Below are 19,207 nucleotides of genomic sequence, written 5' to 3'. Positions count from 1 at the left end.
TAAAGAAAATGACCGAGCATTGAAAACTCTGCTGGTCCCATGAATAATGTATCAACACTCGCACGCCATTTCTTTTGGCCAAAAAGTGATAAAAAATCGCAAAATAAAAGAGACAGGAAAATTCTTTAACTCCGCTCTTTGTCTGTGCGATGCTTTCAATTTTTCCACTGATGTTTGCTTTGATGGCGGGGCCAACTTCTTGTGGTTCTGGTCGCTCTCTTTGCCTTTCGCCTTTTGCCTTTGTCTTTTCTTCAACTTTTCGCATTAATTCTGTTAATAATTTTTAATGTCGGCAGAAAGAACGTTAAGTTCACCAACTATTTGCACACATGGTAATTAAAAATTTAATTGCCTTGTCAATATGTGCCTGGGGCTTTTTTCGTCTTTAATAGCTCTTTCCTTTATATTTTACTTCCGGGAAAAGGTTATAAAAAGTGCAGGCATACATTTGCATTACAAATTTCTTCGTTAAGCCTAGTAATTTTAATAATTTTTCGTTAGTCTTTCGGTCCTGGGATAAGTTGTTATAACTATATTGCTCATACGCAACGTTGTCCAATTCATTTTAATTTAATTTATTCTACACATTACTTGTCTTTAATATATTTCTCTTGATTACGAAGGCCTGTCAATATTTTATGGCCTTTTCACCCTATTCCTCGGCATCTTGGCCGCCACCAAGGACCTGCAATAGGACCCTTTAAAAAGCTCCACTCACACGCTGTCCAAAACAGCAGGCACTTCCCATTCCGTGTGGCATGTGGTAGCTATTTGGACCTGTCAATGCAGAAGCCGCTTGACGTGTTAATTCGCCAGCTGACACACACACTTATCCATAAGACACACACACACACGCATACAGAGGACATCATGAACAAACTTTACATACATGCAAATGGCCGAGCCGACATGCTGGCATTCTTATTTATGGCAGAACTGCCTTTGCGGTTTATTAGCCACGTGCCGGAATTCCTCAAATTCCAGCAAAATAAAAGGTATTCCATATAAATGCAAATACTCGCATGGAGCTGCCATTAATGCATATTTTACAATGCATAAGTATTGCATACCGACAGGCGCTAGGAAAAGCGTTTACACTGCACTTACACTTGAAATGGCGTAACCTGAAGTTGGCCAAGGTTTTCAATGGGGTGATGGAACCTATAATGGCATTAAGAGTAGGCAGAACTTTTTTTTGTCAAATAAAAGTAATTTTTTTTTCGAATTGTCCCGTTATACTTAAGATATTGTTGCTAAAAAATATTAAACGTAAGCCATAATAATTTCTAAACAAACTAAGGGGTATCAAAAGTGTAGTTATGGTGGTAAATAAAATATATCGGCAGTTGAGTTGTGCCGAAAAAGAAACATCATGAAGCTCTGTTAGCTCCGAGTATTTAAGGTCACTTAAATAAGGCTTTAACTTTATAGGCAAGGGCAATGCTAGAGTTTAAAGGCTTTAGCCTGGCTTAGCCATGATTTTCAATGGCAACAGTTGTGGCAACATGTAATGGCCCCTCCTTCTTCGATGGGCAACAACTGCCGCGTGCATTTTGCCGTTTGGCAGCATCGGGGAAAATTGAACATCAGCATGTTAAATGAGGTGCTCTTTGGTTCAGTAAGCTTGTAAACAGTTCGGCCCTTGAAAATAAATTACACAAGCAATATCTGTAAATCGTTTCACAATCGAAGCGAATTGAATATGTTGTCCGGTTGAGAACAGATTATATTTGGTTAACACCAAGACCGGAAAGCTGGTAAACTTTTCCGGCTGCGTAATAGTTTATTTATGCTACCGGATGGCCGGGCGGGCACCACTTGGCCAAAAAACTCAGGGGAGGAATGTGACAGCTGTAAGTGTTGGGAGTCTTTACAAATTGGCAATGGCCAAAGTTTGGCATCCATCTATCGATAAAAGTTTCTGCTCCCAGCACGCCGAGCGGCTTCGCTTAATTTGAAAGTCAAGTAATGGCTTTGCCTTTTTGCATTCGACGCCGGCTGTCTCCGTGTGATTGCTGCACTTGTGACCAACTGGGGGATTGGCCATCAATATTTGGCAACTTTCGATTAGAATTCTTACCACGCTACTTTATTAATTGTAAATGTTAAGAGACAATAAATGAATTTTAAAGAGTTTTTCTAAAGTGTTAAAGTTCCTCAAAATGTATACATTTTTAATAATCTCATTGCTTTATCGACTAATTCTGTTAACACATTCAAAACTTTACTAAATAGCAAGTGTGATAGCATATTTCATTACAAAGACAATTAAATTTATAAACTAATTTTGGAACAGGGGTATGAAAGGAGTAGAGGTTCGTAAAACAAATTTGTTGATGAAATCGCAAAGTTTGGGAGACGGGCACGTGCGGCTCTTTGTTGGCTACCGCGAAATGGATACCGTCATGGACATGTGTCAAAAATTTCACCCACGGACACTATGTGAGTTTAGAGCCACTTGTCCGCCATCACACACAGCCACATGGTCGTGCAAAGCCAGCTCTTAATTGGCCATTAACAGCAACCATTGGACACAAAGGACTGGAGTTTTTTCGCTTAATATTTTCATCCGCGAAATTCAGAGAAATTGAATTAAAAAGTGCGAAAATTGACTGAAAATTTGATGAAATCGTAAGTGCTGGGCGTGTGGCCCGTGCTAAGCATAAATGTAAAATTAATTGAATTTGCATTTTTAACACACGTGCTCGTTCGTGTGCTTTAATGACGTGATGCTGGCTGATTTAATTGCGGCGGAGCCCTGAGGTCGGACACGTTATAAAAATAATCCCAATAAAATGCATTTTTCATGTCAAACGCCTGAGCTGGCGGAATAACCTGAATGCACGCACAGGACTTTACGGAATTGCATGCAAACAAACCGGAGCAGCGCCATCAGCTGCCAGGCACATGACTGCAGTCCAAAAATGCTACTCTGGGGCGGGGCGGGGATAATGGAGGGGTTACTTCCCCAAAGTGTCCCGGCCATCAGCACTGCTTCGCACTCTCTTTGTGTATTATGTAATAACAAAAACAAAATCACATTTCCAGTGCGGCTAATCAAATAGTCGAGAGGGCAAACATTCAAAGCCATTTGGCAAGCAGACTATTCAGGCCGCAAGCACAAAGAAAGAGTCCATTTCGAGTGGAACGGGAAGGGGTCTGCGGCCCAAATCGGCTAACAAATGAAGCATTTGACTAAACAAGTCCACAGCTGGAAATAAAGCTTTGAAATAACATAAGGACACTTATAAAATTGTTGGTTTGTCTAAATCGGTTATTAATTATAAGCATTCAATCACTCTAAAATAAGGAAGTTTGTATATTTTATTGTTCACAAAAGAGTATTTTAAAAAAACAATTATAATTTAAGGAATGCAACAACTTTTTTTAATAAAAAATGCAAAAATATTTTTTTAAGAAAACAAAGTAACAAACTGTAACAGATTTTTTCTCAATGCTAAAGCACCACTAAACAGATTTGCCTTGTCCGCAAATTGAATTTATTTGCTTCTTAAAGCGTCACCAGTGCCATAAAGCAATAAGGCGGAAAAAGAATTATCTGAGAGACCCTCCTTCTTTTCCGTTGGGTCAGTGAATGCACCCTGAGGAGTGGGGTCGTTGGAAAACTTACTGCAATGGAGACCCCGGAAAAGTCAAGCTAAGTTGCACAGAGCTCGCTGATAGCAAGAAACAAAGAAGTTTTGTAACCAACAAAAAAAACGGAAAAGAGAGAATTATAATGAAACATAAAAAACGGATATTCTTAAACGATAGCAAACTTTTTTCGAGTCGTATGCTGAATGAATTGCTGTAGGATCCCGAAAGTGGTTCAATTAATTGCAACTCACACCGATACGTAATGAGCACTGAAGGCAAACTCTTCACACAAGATCCAGGGCCCTTGGCTCCCCCAAGTTACAGAGTTATTACATTTCCACCCCGATCCACCCTATCACCGCTCATATTTATCATGCATTATGCAGAAACTGATGGGGTAAACGCTGCCATCGATGCCACAACAAAAGCAGCAACGAGTGCGTCTCAACTGCAAATTTGCGATGAGTGCGTGAACACTTTCATATCAATTCACTGATTACGATAGGTAGCCTTCCGATGGAGATTAATTAGTCCGACTTGGCAATTTAATAATCACTTTATTTATCCAGTCCCGATTTTAGACAACTTTTACGTAAAGGAAATCTTATTGAGATAGGTATTTTTTGAATTTATAGATACTTTGCTTATTTTACTGGCTTGTCTTTTAAAGAGAGTCCCTTGGCCATGAATTTCACTTACTTTCCAAGGGCCTCATCACTAGTCATTAAAATAGATGTGTGCATATATGCAAATAAGTGTGTATTACTGGGCTTAAGACCGTCATGACGGTCTCGGCGGCACACAAAAGTAGGCAACAAAAACCGGCGGCATGGTTGTTCGCCGCCATTGTTGCCGTCTAGCGGCTTTCAACTTGACGCCAACGCACTTAGGACATCCCATGCGCACTCACACCCACACCCACCCCAAACCAAAATGCATATAGCACGCACACAAACACACTAAATGTATACGTATATCTTGACTCATTAACAGCTCCTGAGCGCAGCGCTGTAAAAGCGTTACAGAGCAGAGATTACTTTTCCTGATATACCAGGCACTCTACTGGGGTTTCCAGTCAATAGAAATGACATTTCCAGCTATTATTTTAGCCAAAGTTTTATTAAAATCAAACCTTAGTTTTTTGGTTTCAATTTAAATTTATTTTCTTTACATTTCATTTATATGTATGTTTATTATTAAAACCCTAAATTAAATATATCCTTTTTGCTTAGATCTAGTTGGCTATATTGGCAGTGATGATAAATATTTTATCATCACTGGTGTTCAGCGCCTTGGTGTTTAGTGTTTTTGGCGTTTGCTTCTCAACGCTCGAAGCTTAGTTCAGTAGGTGACACGATTGCGCCTAGGTGCTCTGGCCGGCCCACAACGTCTGGCCTATATAGAGCTCAGTCCATATAGCATCCTCGATGCAGTGCAGCAGACTGCGTGTACTTGGCGCTATTGCTCCACTTTTCTTCCGGCCACAAGAGCTAGTGTGCGTATGTACAACCGCAGGCGCAATAATAGTTCTGTAAACAGTTTATTATTCTATATTTTTAAAAGATAATTTTTTTTTAAATTTTTTACAGCTAGCCAAATAAAGCTACATTCTTATTTCAAGTAAAAACTTTCCTTGTTCTTTTTAATTTTATAAGCATAATAATGTCTATTACTTCACCTGCCATTGTAGGTGGAATGTGAGTTTCTGCCTCCTTTATTCAAAGCCCCACAACCCATTTTGGCCAACAACACTCTGGGGGTGTGCCATTAGTGTCGCGGTGCGTTGCCATAAAAAAAAAGTTGAGCCAAGTAAGTTAAAACAATTCGCCCTGTGCGTGCCGCAGGCATCCACGTAGATCTTCGATATCCGTATGCCGATGTAAAGTTTTTAGCTACCTCTCCGAACTTTGGCTACCAGCTCGTGGAATGTGCTTCCAGGTTTTTTCTTACACATAATTATGCAAAAGTTAAAAGCAACCATCATCGGATCCATTTTTATATTCCAACTCCCAATTGCACGTCTCGCCATTCAGCCAGGTAGAAAATCAGTCAGCACTTAAGCTGTCGGTGTCGCGTTAAATTATGCAAAAAGGTCGTGCAAAATTCAAGGAACTTTTCCTTCATTAAAAAACGAAAAATTTTGCATTGCAGTTATGGTCATCATCCGGCTAAGCGTTTACTGTGTTGTAAAAATTTTTCGTTTCGGTTGGAATAATTGCAGTGGAGAAATCCTGACGGAATCCTGTCGAAATGCGGTTTATATGTGTGCACCACTTAATGCCAATTGGTTGGAAGCTGCGTAAACCCGTCAAGTGTGTAAAGTCGGTTGGGATAGGGGCGGGAATTAGTGCTGGGTGAAGGGCTTTCGGTTCGGACAGCAGTGTAAGCATTTAATTGCAAGTGACTTCAAGTGTTGGTCGATTTGATGGTTGGGAAATAATGAGCCGTTTATGTTTACACAAGCACACCGAGAATGTTGTATCAGATTGCATGGCTTTCAGGAATTCATATTCAATCTGAGCCCTATTAGCACAATGTAATTAGCAAAGCAAAAACAATTTTAATTGATATGTACATGTAATACAAGAGATTATTGGATATTAAATATAATTCAAAGAGCTTAAATACTTTAGAGACTGTTTGGTGATTCATACTTACGGCTATAGTTAGTTATATAGCTCAATCAGGAGACACCGAAGTTCTTTTATCTCAAACCAACAGTCTGAATTGTTTATTTATCGTCTTCCTCACACTGTGGGAGCCCACGATTTTGTCGCCTCGTTGTGCGCTCGTGGCAATTGGCTGGCACTTTAAGCGACAATCCGGCACTTAATTACATGTGTAGTCCGCCCGTGGCATGTCCTTTGCTGTCAATTATGGTGTGTCCGACATGTGTACTGCATCTGCAACAGGCTTTGCAAAATGGTAATGGGTAAAAGGCCATAGAGCCTTCACAACGGACAATGGACAGCAGCCGGGAATGAGTATCAATCACAGCGAACATGTTAAAATAATTTCATTTCACGTTTGGAATTAAATGCAGTCGCGTGCCGGGCCCATTTACATGACACGACTATTAAATTAAAAAACATGAATGGATACGGATACGGACACGGAGGATGAAAGGATTTTTGTAGAGGAAAGGGAACATGCTACACGGGGAACAACACATGTATTTTTTATGACTTGTAAGGTAAATGGTATAATTGTGAAAAATATATAGAAACTACTTTTGCCCTTTTCAGTTCTTAGTTATATAGTCCCACATATAATATTTTTCAGTGCACTGCTGCACAAGCCATCGTTTAGTCAGTGGCAATCGTTGGCCATAAAAATGGTTTATTGACATGCCAGCAATCGCTCAATGTTTGCTTTTAATTTCACCAGCTGTGCAGTGCCTTGTCATAATTTGTCAATTGCGAGCTAATTGTTTTCCTTTCCAATATTTTTCAGCCGACGGAAAAATGATGGCGACGTCACAGGATTATTTTGGCAATCCCTACGCCCTATTTCGTGGCCCGCCCACCACTTTGAGGCCGCGAGAGTCACCATTGGGCGTCGGTCACGCCCACGGCCATGGACATATGCATGGGCACGCCCACGGCCACGGACACGCCCACTCGCATTATGCAGCGCTGGATTTGCAGACGCCGCATAAGCGGAATATCGAGACGGATGTGCGGGCTCCACCGCCGCCATTGCCGCCCCCGCCGCTTCCGCCCGCATCGCCGAGGTAAGGCTCCCCTTAACTAAAAGCTAAGGTGAAGGGAGCAGAAGGTGGGGGAGACTTTCGAAGCATACATCACAACACCCAAGACGAGCAAAGAATTGAAGCGAAATCAAAAAAGAAATCAAATTCCAACCAATTGCATATCATCAGCAACATAGATCAACACTTCTCTGCTAAGTCTTCAATCAACATTCCAATAATGAGTTTAAAAGAAGGAATACAAAATCAAAAGATTTTTCGTTTTTCATAAGTTAGTTTTATTAAAATGCCCTTAACTAATCACGCCCAAGTAACATTAGAGCAAAGCAAAATATCAAATGAATATCAGCTTTCGTTTAGAAATCCATGAAACTAAATTAATTAAATAAAATAGAAAAATAGAGAGAGAACAACTTACTACTATCGAGTTTAAACAATGAAAAGTGTTTGCTAAGCTATTGAAATGTAAACGAGTAGATTAATGTTTAATAACTTTACAAAATATTACCTAACTGCAAGATCAAACACCAATTCAAAGAATATCTAACAAAATAATCAAATAGCGAAAATATTTAAGAATATCTTAGATTTAAGGCAGAGCATTTCAGACAGCACTTGTACCGTTCTAGACTTAAGAAACCAACGTATACGTAATTCAAGCAATCCAATAACAATAACTAGTAGAGGTTCTTCTAAAGATTATACAATATACTCACTAACATATTCATAAACTCAAGCAGTATTATATAGCCAAGGCAGGAATAGGAGTTGTATACTGAGGAGTTCGAGAAAATTGCAAAAGAACACAGCTAAACGGATGGGTCCACCAGTTACCCACTAATAAGATACATCTAATCAGCGAGTAGATACTTTAAACTCTTAGTAGAGCCATAAATAACCACTCAAAGTATACGTAAACTGAAAATAATGAATTTCTCCAAGTCTACACTACATTTTTCCAAAGCAATACAATAAACAATAATTAAAGTCAGCATACTAGAAGTAAGTTTATGCCTAACCACTATTAGTAGTCCTAAGTCCTAGGCATAAACCGAGCACCACGGCGATAGGATATGCACCCATGTAAAATGCAAAAATTTTATACCAAGAGTACAAACTGTAAAGGAAAACCAAACCCCTATTGAAGCTCAATTGGCCAGACCATTAACTTTTGCCCCGTAGGATAACCATAAGCGTAGACGTAAGCAATTGTAAGGCAAACACTTTTCAAGTGAGTGAAAAAATCAAGCAAACTGTGAGAATTCGAGGCCGTGTAACGATATGGAGCAACCCCAGAGAAGATCTTCAATCAACATTCCACCCCGGAGGAGCTGCTCTTCAATCAACACTCAACCCGAACTGGGGCAACCCAGCAACCTAAAGTTAGTCCCATCCTAAACTATCATTAATCAGTTGTTAGTTAGCGACCTTTTCTCTCTCGTAAGTCTAACTTAAAATCGAAAGCTACAATCAACAACCCAAAGTCCCAACCAACTGGCGCGGTAAGTGAAGAGCCATTTTACTCCTAGACATAAGCCCTTAGCCACTGACTAGCGAACGTAGTTACCTCGTAGTGAAGTCCGGCGGCATATAGCCCAATAAACGTGCTGTAACTGATGATCCTGGCTGCATGTGATTAGCAAGGGATGAGCAAACCACTGTAGCTAACTGGCCATAGGCCCTTGGAAAACTAACTTAGCTGCATTGTGCGCATGCCAACCAAACGAAAAATACGAAATATTAAACATAAAACAACATAAAGTCTTTAAAAAATTAAACTCTAGGCACCTCAACATGCAACGAAATTCCTTTAATTAACATGCAATTTCTAGGCAAAATTATTTCAACAGCAAAGCATGTTACACATGCAACTCAAGCGGGGAAAAAAAAGGGAATTGAGTAATTATTTTGCCGGGTCTGGGCAGGTTTAACTTCAGGCATTTCCTCTCTCGCATCAAATTACTTGAATACCCCACTGGGCGATAATCAAATCAAGCGGAAATGTCGCAACAAGCGTCTTAAATATGCAATCGCCACAATGGCGATCGAACACGCTACATGGCCGTTAAAAGTAGACCTATAATAATGGTCACACTAGCAATTTTTAATGGAAACTATGATCACACTTTCCCTTTAAAGAAGCATACGAGCTTACCTTACAACCATTTGAACCAAACTTTAACATACAAAGAATTCATGTCGCCATTCGGAATTAAAGGATGTGGAGCGAACTTTTCCGTTTATTGTAAAAGTTGTTTTCAACATTTCTTCAACTACGGCCAATTTTATTTCACTTTTGTAGTAACTGTGACGTTTGGCATGGCATGTTGCCAACACGGGTCATGCACTTCCGGCTCAGTAGCTGACTGAGCTGCCATATGATTAAGAAACACATGTAACTGGCCAACTTGACAAATCAACTCAGGTGTTCGACTGCTAAGATATGTTAATTAGATGAAAAGTCGCGGTGGGCTTAAATTATTAAATTATGGCTTATAATTCTTGATAGAAATCAATATTTAATAGAAATCCCGATTAAATGAAGTCACCCTGAAGTTGTTTACTAAATAATGTGTGACTTTGATAGCTTTGATGGCCAAAAAAGGCTTTCGAAAACGTAATTTATTCAAGTGCATGACAATATTAATAATAATAAGTCTTACCTTAGGGTATCTCTTGGCCAAAAGTACTCTTTCATTAAATTAATGCAAGCCATTGCAGTCTAGTGTTTGTTTTGGTCTAATCCAGGCTAAGCGATAATATGAAGGCGTTTAAGAACGTTCTCCGGCATAAAATACCTGAAGGCCGAGAGTAATCATAATAACCATAATTATAATGGCATGATGGCCCTAAGTCATGTTACACCATTAGCGCGGTATCCAGAGCAGGGAACTTAACTCTCCGGCAGCAACGGAGCTGGGAGCGGCACTTGGCCAGGTCTAATGAATGCAGCAGACTGTGGAACTGGCACAGGACAAATACAAAAGGCCGAGCATGACTCCGGATACTTTGCTTCTCTCTTTCCCGTTGCCCGGTTTCATTTCACTCCATGTTGCTGGGGTTGCAAACAAGCATCCTGGAGAGAAATACGCACTTACCTTATCCTTCTTACCCCGCTCGATTTAAGTGGAAAGGCATCGCCCATGGTTATGGCCAACTGAACCTGTAATTAAAAACTGTACACCCCACATCCGTCCGTTCGAATTATGTGCACTTATCCGGCAGGAAGCCAAGGCAATAGGAGCAAAATTGTTATTGACCTGCTGCAAACACTTTCGAGTGTCAGCTATGATTGCGGAAGTGTCTCAAAAAATAAGGATAAAAGCTTACACCTGTGGCCCCAGGATGGCCAATGAATTGAAATCTTTAGCAAGAAAGTAAATGATGGTGATCTTTATCTTTTAGTTAAGAATAAAATATTTAAAATTATTCTACACGACAACCAAAACAGCTTTAACCGCCTGAAAGTCAAGAAATTTGACTTTAAATGGCTTACAAATTTTCCAACTGAGCTTTACACTTGCTTTTTGCTTTTTAAACTGTTCAAGTTTTTTGCCGGTTCAAATGTTTTTTAGCCCTTCCTTCTGTTGAAAACAAAAACAATGGCTAATTTCCGTGTGGTAGAAAATACACAGAGAAACTTTACTTAAGTTCTGGTAAACATTGTAGAATCAACCTCAAACTCAAACTCAACTCCAAGACATTTGTTGTAAATATTTTGGTAACTATTGAGAATTTCTCTCTGTGTTACTAGCCAACATTCGGCCCTTTGTTTATCACTTCCTTGTGGGAAAGTTAGTCTGCTTGGTGCAACAAACGCAGCGTGTCGTCTGGCAGACCCGCTAATTGGATAAGAATCAGATGTTGGCACTTCATAAACTGCCACCACCAACTCATTAGGACCTCAGGGTCAAAAATTAAAAAAGTCTGACCATTAGTTGATTATACAAATTTGAAGATTTTACCATCCTTTTATAGTAAAAATAAGGTTTTAATTTAAGTTTATTTTTCAGTTTAAATTAAATTATGTCTTTCTCACTTTGAGAGCTTTTAAGTTAAAATATTGTTAATGTTTTTATTAAAAATCTGCAGTTTTTATTTGATTCGTTGAAAACTCTGACTAATTGGCAAGAAATCTATGTGCAGAAACTAACAAATTGGCGATGAATTTGATTTCAAGTTGTGCCCATTCGGTTGCCATTTCATAATTTATTAAAGCAATGCCATCAAAGCGAGTCTTAAGAACAGACAAACAAATTCCAGTTGGGGGTAAAAGCTTAAGGTGGAAAAGCAAAACGAAATGCTCTTTATAATTAACTTTCAGCAACTGGCAAGTAAAGATTTTACACCCACTCTCGCCTTTGTGGGGCTTATGGAGACAAAAAGGCGACAAGGCAAGGGTATTTTAGAGTGCATCTGTGTGTGGCCAATGGCAGAAAATCATAATTTTAAGATATTCTGCACCGAATATGTTTTGCTGTGAGTGCTCCGTGTCTTGTTTGTCATTTGGCCAAGAGCAAGCGACTGGCTCAGGCTCCCTTTCCCTTGGCTCGTCAACATTTCCATTGTGGCATTTGCCACACGGAGTCAAGTTTCCACCTGCAGTTTATGCGACACTTGATTTACTACTGATTGCAGTTTATTCGCAGCAAGTGTCTGTGGAATCGGTTTCGGCTTAAAATCTATATCACACCTAAACAAATCCCAGTCTGTGACTCAAGACTTAACAATTAAAGAGAAAGTCGAGTGCGCCAAGGTGGCGGCGTATAAGTGATATTAATCAGGTGTTTATTTGCAAATTGAATTAGTTTAATTAAACGGAAAGCGACCACTCCAAATGCTGGGGTCGGAGGGAAATTTAATTACATTATTCATAATACGCCCCACAGTCATTGAGAAATTTCTGTCGGGATCAAGTATAAGCACTGTGGGACAGAGGAAAATATGCATATATACATAAATTACATTGCTTGACAACAATTTGGGTCACTTAGCGCTGGAGAATGTAATATGCGTCGGGTTTTATAAAATTGCCAGACAAATGTGCGTGTGCCAAGTGACTCGACAATGGCAAATCACAAGCACTTGACTTCCCAGTTTACACAGGCACGTGCAAAGCCCTGGAAGCTAAGAATGATTACACGGAAATAGAAAAACCCTCCCGAATCCACATCCACAGACAGTTTTTTCCTCTATGCTCCACCATTCCCAAAGGAAGTTGTCACTATTCACTGAAGAAAAGGCTTTGTAACAGCATCAGTATGCCTGGGAAATCAGTGTAATATTATTACGAGGGGGAAAAAAGCATAAGTTGGATGCGCAAAATTATGTTCATTAATAAAACGAATTTTTTATTTTAGAATCAACGTTTTGGTTGACTTTAAGGTCTCTTAAAAAACAGTATCTACTTTTATTTGGGGTCTTAACTTTTGTGAAATGCAAAGGCACATACATAGTCTGAAGCATATCATTTTTCTCAGTGCCTAGGACGGTGTATCTGAGTGTTGCATATTTCATTAAAAATATTGCATGCCATAGCTGCCACCCCCGATCCTACAGAACAACCCTCCGATTCAGTTCGAGCTTAAAACCCAGACCGATGTCGAGCAGTTGCAAAATGACGCACACTAATGCACACACATTGAAACATGTAAGTACATTGGTACATACATGCGTAACACTTAAGCTCCTGGCAGGCGAGTGCGTAAGTGCGTGCGGGGGCCGTCTTTGTGGGTGACTGCACGACTGGGGCTGGGGGTGTGCTATGCGTGAGCGGGCAGGCAAAAGTCGAGAACCATCGCCAGGGCCGCCGCTATTTGTGCGTGGGCGTTCGAGATGCCTACCGCCCCATTCTATTCCATTTTTCACCCTTTACCCCAGGCCCCGACACATTTGTTCCTTTATTTTCTTCGCCCGGCAAAAGTGAAACTTTTCCACAAGGGTTCGGGTCTGAGAAAAACTTGCGACCAACGAGTTTTTCTCGGAGCCTAATGCAACTTATTGAATTTTCGAGTGCATGGCTTAGTTGATTTTTTATTCTGCATCTTTTAATTAATGCAGCCGGCTTGTACTTGAGCCAAGTCCTACGCACACGCGAGTGCAAATAAAATGTAAGCGTATATATTGTGTATAGCCCATACTATATAATAGAGCGCCTTTTGTACTTGGCCGCAGCTCTCAGACCACGCAATATTGTTGCCTACTTTTGTGCGGCGTCTCGAGCAAGTCACAAAGTATGCAATTCCTCCTACCAGCCATCCACTAAGCCAGGCCCACCTGGCATTGACAACAGCGGCCGATGCAGAAGCAGAAACAGAATCGAGTGAAGAGTATTATGAGTGACTGAATAGTAAGAATAGACATAACGAAGGAAGCAGCCGAATGGAAAGAAAAGTCAGAAGAACATGCAACAATATTGGCAACGTTTGCGATTTAATCTAATTAACTTATGACATTTAGCTTGAACTACTGTGCCAGAAAGGTAAAAAACTAAAATAACAATAAACGTCGTCAGCTGATGGGTCGTGAGAATTAGAGAAAATACAAATAAAATTGGGTTTTCAAAAAGTATTCAAGCAGGAGTCCTTACGAGTCTGTATTACAAAAAAAAAAACTTGTTCTATCCTGTTTTTATATCAGGACTTTACTATATACATGACTTTCTCACTACTTACAGGCTACTCTTAATTTATAACTTTTCCAACGGAACCTTAAGTGTGTGTCATTAAACCCGAGTTGCTTGTAAATGAAAAGTGCTCTTGTAAAACTTTATTGAATATAAGATGAATAAAATCCGAGGACTTTCAAAAGCTAACTTTATGATCCTCGATGTCTGTTCCAATATTGTTGTTGAGTAAGCACAAAGATAACCCAAGCTTATAGCAAATCCATATGCACATATTTGTAAAGTCTTGTAACCCGTGCAAATATTTTATATCATAAAGAATGTGTTACACGAACGCATCGCTAACGTGCCGCTAAAAAAAGAACTGCAAACCTGCAAACAAATATGCCTGCATTCGCCATAAGCGGCTTTAGTAATTTTGAACATTTTGCCCCCCTATTTCGGGGCATTTCTTTGGCCAAAACGAGAAGGCACAAGTTTCGCAGGTAACCTTCAGGCTGCTGCCGCTGTCACAGTTACCTGGTCGCCCACATTTACCTTTGGCGCCATGTGCGCAACGCATAAATTCCGGTCAGGCGCCCAAGACCGTCTCGAATTTTTACTATGAACCCGCCAGCTTTTCGCACCGTTGCGATTCTCACTTACCGTTGCGGGAAATTTGCAGACGGACTGCCAATGCAAACGGTTAGTAAATGTCGAAACGTCGCGGACATTAAATCGCTCAGCCTCCGCTTTAAATTGGCTATATGTATGATAAAATTCGGGAATCCAGGAAACAAGGCTCCGTCCACAAGTGAGTAGTTCCCATGTCCGGGCTGCTGACAATTAATTGTTTAGTTACAAACTTAATTGATAAATTGATGGACATTTAAATGCCCCAACGGGAGCCATTAGGGAGTCGCATCAGCATTAGGATCACCAGCATAATAATGTCCGGGCCATGCCACCGACCATTTTTGGCCAAAAGTTAAGCCAAAGCCACCGGCCAGAGACAATGCAAATTTCAGACCAGATTCCATTCCATGACATGGCCCGGCCACTGTGCCTGTTGCCCATTTTGGCTGCCCACTGGCATTGAAATTGCCATTACCATGGCCATGGCTATTTCCAAACTAAACTGTCGGCTGCCGGGCCGCCCAATGAAGCTATTATTTGTGGGCCCGCAGAACACAATTGCTGTCCCAGCTCCGCTTGACTTCCTCCTGTTTCGGTTTCCTTCTCGTAGGTGTCACTTACATAAATGGCAAACGGCGCACTGGAAGAAATAAACAGCTATAAAAAGAAAAATTAATTTTTACTTTCATAGTTCAGTTTGTTAAGATTATCCCTTGTTTCTTTAAATTTTTATATTTTAACTCATAACTAAGCTAGTTTTTAGTTTCATTTTTCAGCAGTCGCTGAGCTCGCATAACTTGAACTAAGAATTTTGTCCAAGTGTCTGACTTGTTGTGGCTTCCAGGGAGGATGGGCTAATCGAGCTCGGAGAGAGGAGGGTTGACTTTCTGAGCCCCCGCCGCACGTGCGCCGCTGTCTTTCACTTGTCCTGCTGCTTCCGCCACGGGAGCACTTTTCGCAATTAGCCCGACGAAATTATCTGAGTTTCAGGCTGCAGTAGTGTAGCTGTAGGTCCACTTGCATTTGTATCGGTATCTGCCACTCGGCAAGTGTGTTTGTGCGATTGTTGCATGCAACAATTTAACCAGATTAGATCCCATCGTCGCGTCGGTTGTTCTGCTCTTGCTGTTCTGCTACCGATGGTCCATAAAAAATGGCATTCCTGACGGAAGACTCCTAGTCAGAGCTGGAATTGGAGTCGTCTCAGGTCTAATCTAAATGTTGAGCCTAGACATTTGATGGCCAACATGCGCCGTCTGCGACTGAGTGGCAGCTCCAGCTCCACTGTCAATCTCTCGTCCGCCGCCGGCTGGAAACGGTGGCACTTACAGTTGCACAGTTGCACTTGCGGATTGCCGGATTGTCGGATTGTCGGCAGTGGCAATTATCGTGATCGCAGAGAGGTGGTGCTGACGAGGTGGACCACCGAAACGCGACTGATGCCGCATTAACCCATTGACCTTGATACGGGGCGTCAGCGGGGGCGGGGCTGATGCCCAAATCTTTGTGGCACGTTTTTGCGCCAATTTTCGACGTCTGCTGGTTTTTTTCCCTCCTCAGGTACGAATGCACTCTAAAAATGTCGGTTTACCAATAAAGTTTTATGATACTCCCGAAAAATAATTTAAAGGGCTATGCTTTCTTAAATAATGTGTTAGTTTCAAGCGTCCCCTTTCATACTTTTTATTGAAAAAGTATTTATTTTGACCAATTTTCTTTCACTGCTGGCCTGGTGGCTTAACAGCAGATTCGACACCCAGGAAAAATCAATCGCACAAATCTTATCATTAAAACATCAAAAGCTGCCAGTTCGGCAGCATGTAAACGTTAGCAGGCAGCAACTTAATTTGCAACAGACACAGGCGACACAGCTGCAAGACATCAGCGGTAATCAACGGCAGACAATCAAATGGAGAGGCAGCAGCAAAAATATCCAGCATCAGAAGCAACAGCCCCCAAACAAGCAAATGGCCAAAACGGCAAGGATAAAATCAGCAGGTGCCAGTGCAGCAGCAACAACTTCAGAAAGACTTTTCCATCAAATGGTGACAACCGGTTTTAGTGATTTTTCAAAATCGTATTCGTGCCGGCAACTGTAGATGTAGATGATGAGCAGGATTAGCCGCAACATTGACAGCGCCTCTGAACCACCCGGCCCCACCTGCCCCACCTTTTCTCCCCTCCCTGCATGGAAGTACTCCTACTCTTTGGCATTTCACCGACTGAGTGACTGACATGCAGAAATTATGTTTTGCCACATGGCAAACTCATTAGATGCCTTCGGCTACTTAACGCCCCGTTGCATTGGCGTGCGAATGCTAATCAGTGTCAATTGCAATTAAATAAATGGCAGGCACACTGGGGCAGGGCCTATTTTAAATAAAATTAATACTTTAAGTGATTTTTTAAAACCATTAAATATTTTTGGGGTATTATTTTCAGGTTTTTTCATCGGCTTCACATCGGCTTCCTTTAAAACGAAAACAATTCTTTTCTCATTCTTAATTTTTAATTGGAATACTGTATTATATTTCTATTTTTTTCTATAATTGGAATACTTTGATATTACATTTTCTTGTACTTTTTTCCATTAACTAGTTACGTCATATATTGCTTAAATTTGAAACATAATTTCAAGTATGTCTCATCCAATTAAAACCACAACCGAAAGCTCCATAAAGTCACCTTAAATTTATATTTGGAAATTATTTTCTATTGAATGCCGAGCGATGTTGCCTGAAAATATACAAGACCAATTTCCTGCCATCAAGAAAATTGAATTAAAATTCTTGTTAAGCTTTGTCATTACTCTAAATCTTGGCACCATTTTGCCACCGCAAAGGTGAGAGGAAAATGGCTTGAAAATCTTGGCAACACGCTTGCGAAATAAGTCGCCTAATAACTTCATCTTCATTACTAAGCGATTTGTTGACTGTTATATTTCAGCCAGGACAAAAGCCAGCTAGCTGGCGAGATGGCGGCGGTTTACAGTTTTGTCTTTGCAAGTTGGCTGCCGTTGCAAGTCGGTGATGCACCTGCAGCAAAAGTGGCTGGCAATAAATCTCAATTTAAATGGCGCCCCAGCATGCGTGGCCAAAACGGTGCCCGCTGCCATGGCCTTCCACATCCATGTCCACATTCACAACCACCAATATCTACTGGTTTTCCTTCAGCTTTCTGCTTTCTTTTGGCCCCTTTCTTTGTGTGTTTCTTCGGGGCCCGCTCATTTGTAGCAGCGCGCGTCAAATTTGTTGCCGAACCAGTTCAGCATCGGGGGAAAAAATATAGATAGATAGATTGGTGAGGGGCTAGGTTGCACATTCGAACTGTACCTCCGGTGTCCGTTGCATTTCGAAATGCGATTTACTGTGCCAAAGCGCGATCATTATCCTAACGCAATTTATGCGCCCCAGCCGCACCCCACGTTATATGCCCCATGCCCCACGCCCAGCCTCTAATTGCAGCCAGTTTGTTTCAGTTGCAGTTGCAGTTGCATTGTTAGCCGCCTTTTGTGTGGCACACTACTAGTTGCAGTATCGGCCATCATCTGCTAACCGCAATCTCAAAGATGCGGCAGTAGTTCCTGTAATGGCGATAATCAATACAAAAATCGGAAATATCCAGCAGTGGCAACAACAATAGGTTGTTTTTAACTTTAAATATTCAAATGAACAAATAATTTGTAGCTTTTATAAAGATGTGTATAAAAGACCTTATTTCTTTTGTAAAATCGCTTAAACTTTTTAGAAACTATTCTTAAAAGCATTGGCTATTTCATATTGCATTCTTTTATCCATTTTATCCCAATTTTTTTGAATAATTTTTTTCAGTGAGTACATTAGAAGTACAACTGGTTCTGCACGCGTCGCGGAATCGGGTCTGAAACTGGCATTAAGAGGCAATCTTAGGTCTTTGTCTTCCTGCCATCAATAAGATCGTTTTCGAACGACATTGACCCGCCTCCTTGCGCTTGTTTTTTTTAACCGCCCATGGAATCCTGCTCTCAAAGATCGGCCATTCTCCTATGTATTAACATAGCCATCAACGGATTTGTCGGTCTTTATCAATTCCGCTGGCTGCATTCTGTATTCTGTACTCAGTATCTAGCATCCAGCACTTGCGATATACATTTGCGGAGACATCGCGGTACAACAAGTGCCATTGACAGCGATATGGACTTCGACATCTGTCCAACTTCCCCCACAACCGCATCTTCTGACGATGATGTGGATTTGGATGTGGATGTTTATGAGGATGAGGAGAAGGCCTGCCTTGGTTGGATTTCTAATCCGCTATGCAACGTTGACAGGTTCGGCTGATGTGTGATTGAGATTTATTTGGGAAATGTGTAGGTTGATGGCATTGAGGAGATACTCCGATAGATAGACCTACTGATAAATGATTAATGAATATATAGACAACAGTTATATATTTTATATTTATATTAAAAAGTTAGTGGTTTTGTAAACTAATATCTATTGAAAGGTTTCATCTTCTCACTATAAATCAAGCATCTGCAATGATTTTGCTTTTCTCACAAATCAAATTTTATTTTTCTGTGGCAAACCCCACCCTTTGCCCTTGCATGTGACACCTGCATAACTGAAATATCCCTCGGATTTGTTTATTTGCTCCCAATCCAATCAGGGTACTCACACAAA

The 19,207-nt window shown here is 40.7% G+C and overlaps 1 protein-coding gene across 1 annotated transcript in view; it reads left to right on the top strand.

Annotated features, from left to right (window-relative positions):
• The window catches only part of LOC108128780 (sex determination protein fruitless), a 100,905-nt gene that overhangs the window by 10,473 nt on the left and 71,225 nt on the right, over nt 1-19,207 (top strand). The window contains exon 2 of the mRNA XM_043212332.2: nt 7,051-7,330. Within this exon, the coding sequence (XP_043068267.2) occupies nt 7,051-7,330 (280 nt within the window). The remainder of the gene's footprint in view (nt 1-7,050; nt 7,331-19,207) is intronic.

The sequence above is a fragment of the Drosophila bipectinata genome, chromosome 3R (assembly GCF_030179905.1).
Source record: "Drosophila bipectinata strain 14024-0381.07 chromosome 3R, DbipHiC1v2, whole genome shotgun sequence".
Lineage (NCBI taxonomy): Eukaryota > Metazoa > Arthropoda > Insecta > Diptera > Drosophilidae > Drosophila > Drosophila bipectinata.
The sequence above is the reverse complement of the archived record's forward strand: the minus strand, read 5'-3'. Positions and strand labels throughout refer to the sequence as shown.